Below are 14,190 nucleotides of genomic sequence, written 5' to 3' on the forward strand. Positions count from 1 at the left end.
CAGAGAGAAAAGTGTAAAAATAGGCTTCATGAGCAGAGTTGACTGATGCAACTGCAGAGCGGTTTTGAGGGTTATAGACTCAGGATCTATGGGTGAGCAGAGTAAATTTATCTGTCTGGTTTTCTAGTCTTAAGTACACACACTCTGTGTTTGCCTCCTCGCCTTGGCGTCTACATGAATCAGTCTGTGTGTGTGTGTGTGTGTGTGTGTGCCCACTCACCTCTGTGCACGTGAGGATATCTCCACACACACCCTCCCGTCCCAGCCACAGAACGGGTCTCTGGCAAACACGCAGTCGTAACAGGAAGTGTATCTCTGACAGGCCGACATCGGCACCTGCACGACTCCGGAGTGGGAGCCCACGTAGATGCTCCGCTGTGACACGACGACAGATAAATGATTCATCTGTTTCCGCACCGTCACTCATTCTTTTTTCAACCCGCTGAGCTTTGAAGCCTCAATTTACAATAAGCTATTGTAATGCATTCAAATACTAAGGAGCATGTTTGCTGAAACACCATCAATTATTAATGGATTTGGGAATGTCAGTGGAAATTTATATTGTCTGCTAATTGTAGATTAGCTTTTTATTTTGTACAAACTTAGGTCCTGAAATATAAAAATTGTATTTTATATTTTCTAACTTAATTCAACAGCATGTTTCCATGTTTATGAGGTAGATTTATTCACCAGAACGTGATCTATCATATTTTCATTTGCACCGCTTTAGCATAAAAAGGCCATTTAAACCCTCATTATTTTTAAATGTATTACTCTGCATTACATGAATACGTACCAGAGCTGATGATATGACCATGCTCTCGATGGGCTGCGGTTTGTCAAACAGCTGCAGCTCTTCTATAATATGCATTTCTCCATCGATGTCTACGGCTCTGTGCAACCACCCGTCGTCTGTGGGAAAAAGAAACAACCTTGTCAAACAGGATGAGAGAGTAAAACTGTGCAAAATGAAGTCAAAGCCGGTTTGTCTCTATAAAAAAACAGATCACAAATATACAGTTTAATTAAAGAAGGTCAGGAATTTCCTAAAACAGCCGGCACAAACAAGATAACAAATAGCGTTTGGGGTTATTTCCAGCAGCAGGATGTGCACATGGGAAACAAATTACAGTGTCCATGGTTCATGATGAGGGGACGTGTCACCCAGTGCAAGATCACGTCCATAGACTGGTGTGTTTTTAGCCATTTAGCAGCAGTGCCGCCCCCTTCAGGATGATCGGTGGTTGTTTAACATCGTTATTAGAAACCGATCACCTGTACCAAAGACGGTTAAGAAGCAAGACGCCCCACGACAAGTCAGTGTATCTGTGTCTCATCAGCAGCATCAAGTCTTGAGTGTTTAAATTTGACTCCAAAGGGAGAAGTAGAACAGATTTGTTGATTATTTTGCCCAATAGTCTCTGAATACTGGAGTCATTTCTCACAAACTTCATATCTGCTGTCTCAGCAACTGCACACTCTCACGAGATTTATTTGGCACAGGTCTCCTACGTAGGCTAACACCAAGGAACGTTCGTGAACACCAGCGCTAACTAATCGTAATGGTAAATATTGAATGTTATCATATGAAAATATAAATAGCTCACTTTCTACTACTGTCTACTAACAACTTTTGTAAATCGACACACTGGTTCACAACACGAGGAGAGGGGAACCGGTGACCATGCCCACTCAGAAGACAGTAAGTGTCGGTATACCGTTTCATTGGCGCAGTTTGTAATGAGCCGTATTGTCATGGTAGAGTATCTTTGCCTGTACTTTGTGTTAAGCGCTGATTAGCAAAGGTTAGCATGTTAACACTAACGTGGTGAGCATCGCAAACAGTTAAGATGCTAAACATCAGCACGTTGAGCATAAAGCCACATGGTGTGGCTTTATGTGAGGAAACGCATTTCTTCTGTAACTCCAAGCTCACAATCCACTAAGTCTTGTTTTTATTAAACCAGTTGCATCAACACTTCTGCAACTTGTACCCTACCGATAGATGTTAATGCTGCTTTCACATGCAAACTTATCGGCTGGTAGGCTATTAGCTTACAATGTTAACACCAGCTAAACAAAAGGGTTGTTTTTCCTACTTGTTACCAACTCATGAATGGAAATCTGGTCAACTTGGATGTGACGTGAATCCCAGATCTGAATCCCAACATCCCAGGTAAAGTAACGAGTCAACAGCCTCAAAAAGCAGCTAGATGCTCCTACATCATGGTAGCATTGTGAAGTCGCATAAAGTCTGAAAAAGCTGCTTTTATGATTGTAGCTACACTCAGTCCTGATGCACAGCAACAAAGCAGCTCTGTGCCAGACACAATCAGGCCTCAGTCACAGTCAGATTGATTTATCGATCACAGGTTTTGTGTGTTGAATAGTGAAACCCACCAGTTCCCAAAAACAGGACGGTATAAATCTTCCCGTCCAGCGCCGTCTCCTTGTGCACGGCTATCTTGACGTAGTTGACGCTCCTCTTGAACAGGAGCGGTCGGACTCCCATCGGGTGAACCTGGGTGGCCATCAGCGGGTGCCGTCTGGCGAACGTGAGGACGTTGTCTGGGAGGTCTCGGGATGAGTTGATGCCCTGTGATCTGTGCAGATCTGTGATACACTGGGAAGAGAAAAAGAAAAGACAGGCCGAGGAATGACGACAGATGCTCTTTTGTTGAAGGGGCCGTTACAAAGAGAGGTTTTGGCAACCCTTTAATTTACAGGCCGTCCATTATGTGATAATGTCAAGAAATAGCCAAGAAATAGCAACTGATTGCGTAGTACTGCCAGAAATAGCCTAGAAATAACAGTCAATTTCATAGTAATGTTATTCATAAAGGCAAAAGATTACACATGCTTTTCACGCTTTGAATTTTTTGAGAACGGCCAGATTTTTTCTCCACCAAGTCCTTACAATTGACCCATATTTCTGGGCTATTTCTATGCAATCAATCGTTAGCCTATTTCTTGGCTATATTTCTCGACATTAATATGAAATTGAGCGTCATTTCTAGGCTATTTCTAGACATTATGACGCAATTAATTTTTTATTTCTTGGCTATTTCTCGACATTATCACTAGGAAGTAGCGGCCTGTAAATTAAAGGGTTACCGAGGCTTTGACTAATGAAACTCACGGATCCAGGTCTCGGCTCTGGCACCTTTCCCGTGTACTCCCTCCACTTGGAGTCCTGTACCTCCATGTACGGCCCGTCGAAAACCTTCTGTACATCTGAGAAGGCGTACTGGCAGATAGCAGAGGCTTTGATATTCTTCCTGAAAGGCAATATCCACCACACACACACACACACACACACACCACCACCACCGCAGAGGACACACTCAGGATTAATGATTCAACGATGAATAAACACTGAGGGGTTATTATCTGGGGAGCAGCTGCCACACAGATCGAATTTCAAACCCATCACAGGTCGTCAGTAGCCACTGACAGGTGAAAAGGTAACTAGGCTACTGAAGAGCCTCCTCTGATCTCTGAAAACCGTGGGTGTCACGGTGGTTAGGTTTAGTTTTTTCTTTTTTTTCTTACATTTTCATTTTCCTGTTGGATTTTAACAATTTGTCTTGCATGGACATGTGGGAGCGGTGTCACTGACAGGTGTGTAATTTCCCTCTCTTTATCTCCAGCCACTTCTCCAGAAGGAAATATTTGTTTTGCATGTTTTTTCAACACCGCACTCGCAGAGCTAAAATACCCACTCCCTGTGAGTCATAAATAAAGTGGTTTTGGTGGCGCACCTGTGAAAGAAAAGATTTGTTCAGCCACATAACAACAGCATGAGTTGGAGAGTTGGGAGCCAGGTGACCCTTAATCTTAAACCCTAAAGGTGAGATTAGTAATGGGGGGTTGTGTGCGTCACATTCTTGGGTCCATTGTGTGCCCACCTCAGTCTTCAAAAGCATTCAAGTGAGGAAAATGAGACAGAAGTGAAACCAGAATCTGTCTTCAGAGCTGGTGAGCAGCACAGCTCCGGGGCTTTACTCACGCTCACACACTTCAGTGATGCATAGTAATGACTGCGACTCACACAGGTGTGTCTTTTTTTTTTTTAAGGAGACTAGAGGAAGCTTCTGTACTGAACAAGACGGCAGAGGTCGAGCTCGAATGTCCACAAGAGAGAAGCACAGGAGTGAAAAAAAAAACACAATAAAAAAAAAGAAAACACGACAGACAGTGGAAAGCAGTGTTACTGTCCTGTTGCGATGCGATCCTCCTCCATCAGAATCCAAACACCCTTGGGACGGTTTTATGCAGCATGACTCTGCATATCAGCATAAACACACACACACACACATCGCTGCCAGATATCCCACTCGTCCTCTGACACTGTCACACAGCTCCGACTGCAGCTGAGCTTCTCTGGTTTGATAACGACTCACCTAGGGTTTGGAATAACGAGTTTTTTCTCATTATCGGTTCATCTTTTTTTTTTTTCTTTTCAAACAATTTATCATTTGAAACAAGTTCCCAGAGCTCAGGGTGACATCTTTGGGAAACTTGTTTGGTCTAATTTATCATCCATAACTCCACATTTAACTTTTACTGCCTTTACAAAACCTGCACAAAATAACATTTTATAGCACCAGGGATGTTTATAATACATAGGCTGCAATAAACCATAAACACTTTTCTGTGGTTCTGCACTGAGCCCTGATCTCAGTGCCTCCAAACGTGTCTAGGATGAATTTAAATGCAGACTGCAAACCACAACTTATCACCCCACATGAGTGCTTGACCTCACTAATGTTCTCGTGTCTTGCTGTGCCTGGAGTTTCTTCTTGCAGGTTGTGGTTATTTTATTTTTTTGTGCTCACAAAGGAACCCTTAAAGGTAGTGGAGGAGATCTTGGATCTCTGGAGTGTTTTTTTTCACTGTATTGCTTGAAATCCTCTTCACATCCCGATTGCGACCAATTAATTAAATGCTTTTTCACGAAAATGAAAAAATTCAGTCACTTGTGTAACGGAAAATCCTTTTGAACGCCACCAACGAATTCATTGGATCGTGATGTGACTATCAAACTTTCCTCTGCCCCTCCCTCCTCCCTCGGCACGTACCCTTTTTCGTGCACAGGCTCAGAGTCTTCAACGATTTACAATATGGAAGAGACAACGCCAGAGCTTATGCTAGTTTACTAAATTCAACAAGACAGTTGCAGCAATATTATGGCAAAAAAAAAAAAAACTTACAGAAAATCCACATGAATTTGCCATGTATTCCACATGTGAATATTCACATGTGATCCCATGAGTTTAACATGGGAATTCACATGTGATTCACATTAAATCGGGCCAAAACCACATGTTTCACATGTGCAAATAACATGCTTCACATGGGTTTCACATGGGCGTTGGCATGGATCTAACATGTGATTCCATGGGTTGCACATGTAATCCCATGGGTTTCACATGGGAATTCAATTCACATGCGATTCACATTAAATTGGGCCAAAACCACACTTTTCCCATGTGCAAAACACATTTTCCACATATTTCACATGTGAAAAATCCCATGTGCAAAGTCACATGTGCAAGAGTCACATGTGAAGTTCATGTGGTTTTTCTGTAAGGGACAACAAACAAAAACAAGCATTGAGAGTTCCTGTCAGGGTTAGGGTTAAAAGAGCTGCTACAGTCTGACAGACATGTTATTACACCAAACACTAATACATCCCCCGTCCCATCCATGCTTTGGAGAAGAGTTCTTTTTGAAACTTGTACCTTATTTTGTACATTTAACCAGTTTGTTTCTATGTTTAGTCCTCTCTCACCCCCAGAAGTCTGATTTAAAGATGTGCAGTCTATGGCTCTAACTCTATCTGTCTTACATGCTTAGGAAATGATGACGGCAGAGCAGACTGCGGCTGCGGGAGAGAAAAGCCTGATGCTCACGGTCCAATACTGGTAACACTCATCAACTCAAAGTCGCTAGTTTTCCCGCTAGGCACCACAAAAAGAAATCCTTAGTGGGGTCTGAAAAAGTCAAATCGAGCTCTGGTGATAAATAATTTCCCAGGACAACTCAAGCTTTTCCAGGACATTTGACCTTTTTTTAAAAAAATTTTCCATGTGTTTTCCATGACTGGAAAATTGGTCAACCACTTTCCAGGTTTTCCAGGACGTGTGGGAATCCTGCCTGTATTCTGGAGGCGTGGCTTCGGAGAGAAGTCTGAGGAAAGGGGCTTGGACTTTCAAATTGTGTATTTTAAAAAAATGTAGCCAGCTCAAACAATTTTTCCATAATCTCCTACTCAGCCTTTCAATTTGAACTCAAAGGTTTTGACTCCTGAGACCAACCGCTGCGGTGGATAGTGGTTTGTAAACCCCGACAACACTCTTCCCTTTTTCTCCTTTCACATGATAAACGAGAGATTGCACAGAGTTTCTAAAGCCTGGGAGCGGAGGCTTGCAGAGACGTGACTTAAATGTGATTTTTCTTACCACTCGAGGCCGAAGATGCCGTAGAAAACGGTGCTTTGAGCGTCGCGGCCCTGCAGCACGAACACGCTGCGCAGAATATTGAGGTGCAGCTCGTACTCCGGGACCGAACACACCATTCGCGCCTTGAGGAAGGTGGTCCACTTCCTCTGCAGCGTCCTCTGGCCTCCCCAGTCCGTCTGCAGGACACAGAAAGACAGCGGATGACTGACCCACTCTCATATATCATATACACATCAGTGGCATCCAATCTGTGACTGCATTAACAAGGACACAAGGAATCAAAATCATAGTGTTCAGATAGTAATACGCTTATAAACAGAGGCGGCTGTGAGTCTCATGGAAGTGGGGCTGAAACGTTAGAGTATGTCGACTTTAGCACATTTGCTCTAATTGCATCTTGGGAGCACTGGGAGGCAAAACTGCGAAAAGATCTCTCTCTCCCTGAAAGAGTAATTTAGCACACATCATTTAAAAGAGGGGTTGTATGGGGTGGGGGGGTGGGAGGATGGGGGAGAACGATGCAGACTTTTTACTTTTCTTCCCTTTTTTTGTTTATCTGAATTATAGCGCTTCATCTTTCTTCATTTATGTCTTTCGCAGAGATCTGTCGCTCTGCCTGCCTCTGCCACCCACCCACACACACACAAAAAAAGGCAGCTTAAGTCACCATAAGTATCTAAAACACAAATGCATCCGGCATTACCAACTCAGTTTTTTGGTGTAAGAGAAACATGAAGGGAGGGAGGGGAGTGGGAAAGGACTGCAGACAAATGCACACAATGTTGGGGTTCATTCTTCACCGCAGAGCAAAGTCTCTGGAGGGATGGCGTCGGCAGGGAGGTTAGTGAAGCAGCAGCTGAGATGGATGCTACTGAGAAAACAACATAAAGCGTTCTTATAGAGATGGATGCAAGGTTATTATTGTGGAAAATGGCTAAAGGGATGCACTGATAGATTATAATCCACGTCAGTCAGACTCAGCGTCTGGGTCACTGGGCTGTCGTGACGTAGATCTGAGGGAGTCACAGCGAAGACACAAGGCCTGTGGGAAGATCAACCCTGGAGGACACAAACGACGGAGGCTGTGATACCGTTCCAGCGACGTTGAGGTTCCTTCTTAGGGATTTATGGAGGTGAATACTAAAATAAAAACACAGTGGCACTGAGAGGGCCTTGTTTTTATGCCATGTACGCTCCTCTGTGTGAAAAAAATAGGTCATGATCACTGAGGAAGTCGATGCAGTCTGGGCTGCGAAGTGAGAGACAGAGGAGAGGAGAGGAGAGGAGAGGAGAGGAGAGGGGCGAGCAGTTCTGCAGCTAGCCTATAAAAATGGCAGGTCTTCAGTGGTTTCAGGCCAGAGGCGACTGCCAGGCCCCCGTCAGGATCTACGGATCTGCCTCCAACCAGCGTCTGGTGCTGTCTGTCTGTCTGTCTGTCTGTGTGTCTGCGCTGCTGCTGCCACGTGGGCGAAGCCGGGGACCAGCTCGACATCTGCATGCGCTGCTGTGGCCTAGTTCAGACTGAGTTATTACACTCTCTGGTGCTGTGACAACTCCACGGTGCCGGAGAAGAGAGCAGCCGAGACCTTATTTCCAGAAATGATGCATAGAGAATCACAAGAAGATGAACTGTCACAGAGCAGGGGATTTAAAAAAAAAAAAAAAAAAAATTGAGGGAGGGATTAATTCACTGCCTGCAGATGTGTATCACCTTTTGTAATGTATTTAAAAATGTGTGACCACCGGAAGAAAAGACAAATATGATTTAAAGATATAGCTGCAGAATCATTTCCTTTTTTTCCCCTCCTCTTTCTTGGGGCAGAGTTTGTGCACGGATAACTTCAGCGAAGAGACACAAAAGCTCCGTTTAATGCACAACAGAAATGGAGGGGGTGACTCACGGCTGAATAAAAAGATGTGCACCTAAATGTCACAGCAGTTTAACTTGTCATCTCACGTCCAAACAAGTGCCAGAGTCACTTCTACATAAAAGTCACGGCTGGGATTACAAGGTCGGACCTTGTAGAAATTTCCACATCAATTTCATCGTGGCAAGTGTGAATACTGTCAGATTAATGTAAAAGCTGTAGAGGCAAAAGGTGAAACATGCAGAGAGAGGAAATTAACCATTAATAGCAGGGCAATGAATATACAAATCGGTACATCAGTCTTAATTTATTGATGCATTAAGATAAATCAAAACACTAAAACCAAAGTGGCATATTTCCCTTTATTTCTAATAAACAGAGCTAGCAGGACACTTGTCGGAAACTATGAGTCATTCAATAATTGTACATCCTTGGATTCACTGTGAGAAACAATAATTAAGGCTTCAGTGGTGAAATATGTTTTAAATTTAGCTATATTATTATTATTATTATCAGCTCAAAATGTATAAAACAGACAACACAGATGATAATGACAGCCTAATGATGGCTTGCATAGGCCTATAGCCTAACGCTTTTCTAGGCACTCAAAGGGCTTTACTGTATAAAAACCATTATTCATTCATACCACATTCATACTGTGGTGAAACGACTTGTTCAATCACTGGCTGACTGATTGGGAAACAAAAGTTCAAACTATGTAAAATGTTTCTTGTGTTGGTTTCCTAGAAAGTGGAAAAACACTTATTTTGTCGTTAGGAAATTGTAGGATCAGGCCTTGAGGTAGGGTTTAAAGATGGTTATCGTTTAAGGAAACACCTTGTTTCCTTCTGTTTGGACCAAAAACTGTGAAGTTAGCTTAATTAGCGTCTTTATTTTGTTTATGTTGTTTTTTTTTAGCTTGTAACTGGCTAACAGTGTGTTAGCAACTGTGCTAATGCAAACTGTTTTTGCATATTTAATTTCTTTATGTTGAAAGTGCAGTGTTTCTTAAGATAGTTGGTGAACTAGTTAGCCACATGTTTTATAGAAAGGATCAACGTATGAATTTCTGGTCACTGGGTCAAAATGGAAATATGTAGTCAAGATTATTTCACTCCTGATAGGCTATGTTTTTTTAAAAATATTGATTTCCATTGGACGGGCGATTGGTGCTAAATCTAGATTCTTGATTCGTAACCTTTGCATTGATTTCTTGTTTCACAAAAGGTGTAAAACAATAAACAAAGGTGTCGAGTGTAAACGGTTTTATCCCATTAAAAAAAAAAAGCTTCAACTAATGATTTCAGGACAACTGCACAGTGCGATCCTGGTAATTACACCACCATGTATATGGGATGAAAGAACCTACAGAGAGGAAAGAGGAAGCTCCAGGAAAGGTTGCTGGGCATGATGTCTAGACCGGAGATGCTGATCGTAAGTGAAATGAGGTGAGAGGGAGAAAGGGGAGGAAGAGGAGGAGGAGGAGGAAAAGGAGGACGAGGGAAGAAATGGCAATTAAGAGAGCGTGAGGGTTTGCCATTGGAGGTGGAGGTTGGTGGGCTTTTTAGCAGTCTGCCTGGCAACAGTGGCGACAAAGAGGAAAATGAAAGAAGGACGCCAGACTGCAGGTTCATTCAGCACTGAAATTACAGAAAGAGTAGAAGCAGCTGAGAGAGAGAGAGAGAGAACAGAAAGTCTCTATAAACCCATTTACATCATTACATCTCTGTGTATTAGGGGACATGAAGCATTAAATCATCCTGCTGTTGCTGCGCTGCCAACTTTTCTCCTCCTTGCAGCCATGAAAAATCTCTTACGTGAGTTGAAAAAAGAAAAAAACGACTCTCCAAACCCAGTAAAACCATTAAAGGGATAGTTCCACATTTTGGCAAATTGGCCCATTGCCATAATCCCTATAGTCATAGCAGTAGGTTCGTTACCTTTAATTGTCGGTGCAAGCTATTTTTAGAACGGCGGAGCACAGCGGCGAGCTGCTCAGAGCTACGCTATGGAGGCTCATGGGATTTCTTTGTTTCCCTCATCAAACTCATCAAATATCACAATCCAACAACTCCAAAATGCTCCCTCAATGCAGACAAAAAAAAAAAATGAATGGATGAATGGCTGTCCTGTTTTCAGAATGTCACAAGAGCTCCAGTTTATTGGATGTGAATATTGTGCAATGTTGCATGGATCCATGAGAAGAAGGTTTATGTTTTGCAGCAAGGTTTGTTTGGATGGACAAACTAACAAAGCTAAACCTGTACCCTGACCCAGAATATCTATCATTGCGTTGTTTATTGTTCGCGAGATTAAAAATCTGAAACCGGCTGACCGTTTTCTTTTGAAATCAGAGGACATCTGCCGACCTTGCCTGTGAGCTTTTCACTGGAAATATTGACAAACACCCCCCGAAAAAAACATGTTTTGCCATTGTTCTGTATTCTTCAAGAAAGTTTTATGTCTTGAAACATTCTTCCAAAAAGCTCTATAACTTATAGTTGCTTATAGTTGAGCTCTTTTAAGAACTTAAAACTTTATCTATTTTCTTTTATTTGCTCTTGCTTTTAACTCTGTTTTTAGTGTTTTCTTTGTTTTTATTCTGTCTTATGCTTCTTTTTTAAATGTTTTGTCTTTATGTAAAGCACATTGAGTTGCCTTGGTATGAAATGCGCTATATAAATAAAGATGCCTTGCCTATAACTAGCCTAGTACATTTCACATCTATACTGATTGTACCATTGAGTTTTTATAAAAGGCTACATCATTTATGAAAACAGGTGCATTAGCATTACTCAAACAGGAGGAAATGGTGGCTTTGTTTGGCACTATTTACAGCCATGGATTAAACCCCCCCCCCCCCAAAAAAACCCCCCAAAATGCTCTGTGCAAAATGTTTCGTTATTGTCTCATAGCGTGGTTAATGTGCAGGTCACAACTTGTCCACGAGAGCGTTTTGGAATTTTTGGATTGTGTATTTTGATGAGTTTGATGAGGGAAACCAAGAAATCCCATTATCCTCCGTAGCGTAGCTCTGCTCCGCCGTTCTAAAAATAGCTTGCACCGACAAATAAAGGTAACAAACCTACTGCTATGACTAGATTATGGCAATGGGCCAATTTGCCAAAATGTTGAACTATCCCTTTAACTACTGTCTGGTTGCGCTGGTCTATCTGACCTTGCAGACTCGGGCCACCCTGGACACCTTGGTCTGGCTCGGGTAGGTGATCTGCTCCTGGCTTTTCTCGGTGAAGAAGAAGTAAATCTTGTCGTCGTCACCGATGGAGCTGTTGACGCTCTCCTTCAGCAGCGCCGAGCCCACAAAGTCCGCCTCTGTAAACACACACACACATGCACAAAAACAAACAAAAAGACACACACCCATTACACACACACACACACACACATATACCCAAACACAGACCTATTAGCTGCCTAAGAAGTGTCTCCTTGGAAACTAAAGACGGAGCTTTTAAGTCTGATTGAATTGCCACAACTAAGCCAGTTAGAGCTGCAGTGCAGTGAAATGTTTGATGTGATTTTTTCTTTTATTCTATAGGGGGAATCAGATTTTGTTGAAGCAGCAAAACATCAGAGATAAAAAAGACGTGCAACATTTCAATGAGGTTTGGTTTATTTAGTGTTTTTACCGTCAGTCAAACCACATAGTAACTAAAACCAGCATGTGATGCGTCTGCGGATGTTTGTGGATTTACCCAGAAGCCACCGGGTCGGGGCCTCCTCTGTCCTGAGCGTTGGGAAGGGGAGGTTCCTGCGCACGTCTGGAGAGCTGCGAAACTCGTACTGAGAGGCCGTGAACATCTCGCCGTCTTGATCGGCAACAGCAACACACGAGTTTGTTCGTGGAGCAAAGAAAGACGAAAGGGAGACATGTAGAAAAACGAGAGAAAAAGACGTGAATGGAGGTTTTTGGCAGATTCTTCTGCAGAGAGATGAGCCAGTGCTGTTATAAAATTCATAAATGGTAATTAGACATAGATCCAAGTCTGCTTAGGATGTTAAAACTGAATCAAGAGAGCGATTTGAGTTCTTCATTTATGAAACACTCGCTCTAATCAGTCGTCTTGTCCAGGCTCCAGTGAAATGATTATAAAAACAACCACACAGTCAGAGGTGCAGAGACTAAATCTACTCTTCTTCTGGAAATAAATGTTCTCCCAAGTTCATCTGAAGCTAATTAGACTGATTGATTCAGTGTCTGAGTCCTGTAGTAGTGTTGGTGTTTTGTCCCAGCAGCAATAATAATAAGTCTTTTTTGGGGGGGGAGTCAGTTGCAGAAGGAAAAGTTTAAGATTTTAAAACTATAAATATATAAAACCAATCAACTAAAAGCTCAGAGAAGAACGGCCTTGCTTCCAGAAACACTAGTTAAAACTGAATTAGTTTGGCCTCTACAGTTAAATTGTGACTTGCAATATTGTATGGTACCTGTACTTGAAGTCAGTTTTTATTTTCATGTTGTGCAGGTTGATTTTATTGTATTTCCAGAGATATAAATAACGTTGCATTGATCTGTGTTGAAGTTTTGCACATTAAATGTCCTTAAAATACCCATGTACTGTGTGAAATATGTCCTGAGTACAATAGCTACCAGTGTATTACCTCTTCAGAAGTACTTCAACAAAGATATGCTGTAAATGATACTATGATAAAATTTTGTCGTTACTGTCCAACCTTAAAATCGACCGCAGTAAATGAGTGTACTGTGTCCTCCAGTCCAACTTTGCCTATGTTATTTTTGCTTGACTGAATGACCATGATGTCAGTGTGATACAATCAGTTTATCAAATCTCTTCAGTCAAATAATGTCTGGTTGCTGCAGCCTGTTCGCGGCTTTGACCTCAGCAGAAGTAATTAAATGCAAATGCAGGATTCGTACCCACGAGGAGGCCGGTGAATCCTTTAGCTGGGTCGTAGGGACAGCGGTCTCTGCCCTCCTCGAAGCCCGAGGAAAAGCTGAACCGCTCTGCGTCCTGTCGGAGGAGGAGAGTTGGAAGCAGATTAATCGCATCATTTAAATGCAGCTCATGATCTGAATTGTTCTTTTTCTTTCTTTCTTAAAGGCTCTTACTAAATAAGCGCAGAGCGGTCTGAAGGCGTTTGTTCCACAGACGTACAGGTGAGTCTCGTTGAAGCGCTGCAGAAAGCGGATGTGATTGTAACACTCTGTCTGCGGAGAGCGGAAGGAAAAACAGGTTTTAGTTATTTCAAGCTCTGCAAAAAAAAACAGGAGAGCGTGCCGTCCACTTCTTTCATGCACAAAGAGCTTTTTTTTTTTCTTTTAATGTTCAATCACCCCCTCCTCCCCAGTTTAGTCTCGGAGGGAAAATGGATTAAAAGGCAATTGAAAGGATTATCCACCTTTTTGCTGTCAGAGGCATTCTGCTCATCTCAAAGCAGAGGTGTTTCATTCACATTCTCCTCTAATAACTCAGTAAGTGGAGACTTTAGGAGACGAAGGGGATGAACAATGAGAGCCGAGAGCTGCAGCCGACGTGTACCTGATTGTCTCTGCCTTTGCTGAGACACTGCCTCTTCTGCTCAGGGGAAGCGTCCCAATCAATCTGCAAACAACAGGAGGTAATAAGTGTGAGTCAGCTCGCTCGGAAAAAAAACAGATAGAGAGGAAATAGATAAATATAAAGATCTCTGTATGGACGGGAAAGGGGAGGAAAACAACAAGTGTGTGTGTGTGTTGAACAGGAAGAGAGAAAAGGGCAGCGCATTATATTTTCTGGCTGCGTCACTCTCCTCAGTAACCCTTGACTAAACGTCTGGTGCATTAAATCCGATATCCATAAAATTGGAGGAACACAATGGGATTTGTTCAATCTGCT

The 14,190-nt window shown here is 42.5% G+C and overlaps 1 protein-coding gene across 1 annotated transcript in view; it reads right to left on the reverse strand.

Moving 5' to 3' along the window:
* Positions 1–14,190, reverse strand: part of sema4gb (sema domain, immunoglobulin domain (Ig), transmembrane domain (TM) and short cytoplasmic domain, (semaphorin) 4Gb) — a 42,352-nt gene that overhangs the window by 5,843 nt on the left and 22,319 nt on the right. The window contains exons 4-13 of the mRNA XM_085760684.1: positions 13,855–13,917; positions 13,425–13,523; positions 13,233–13,326; positions 12,049–12,162; positions 11,511–11,665; positions 6,465–6,640; positions 3,140–3,278; positions 2,401–2,623; positions 797–912; positions 221–375 (exon numbers count right to left, since the gene is read on the reverse strand). Coding sequence (XP_085616810.1) covers positions 221–375; positions 797–912; positions 2,401–2,623; positions 3,140–3,278; positions 6,465–6,640; positions 11,511–11,665; positions 12,049–12,162; positions 13,233–13,326; positions 13,425–13,523; positions 13,855–13,917 — 1,334 coding nt within the window. The remainder of the gene's footprint in view (positions 1–220; positions 376–796; positions 913–2,400; positions 2,624–3,139; positions 3,279–6,464; positions 6,641–11,510; positions 11,666–12,048; positions 12,163–13,232; positions 13,327–13,424; positions 13,524–13,854; positions 13,918–14,190) is intronic.

Source organism: Trachurus japonicus, chromosome 19 (genome assembly GCF_045865225.1).
Source record: "Trachurus japonicus isolate A0001 chromosome 19, Traja_1.0".
NCBI classification, from domain to species: Eukaryota; Metazoa; Chordata; class Actinopteri; order Carangiformes; family Carangidae; genus Trachurus; species Trachurus japonicus.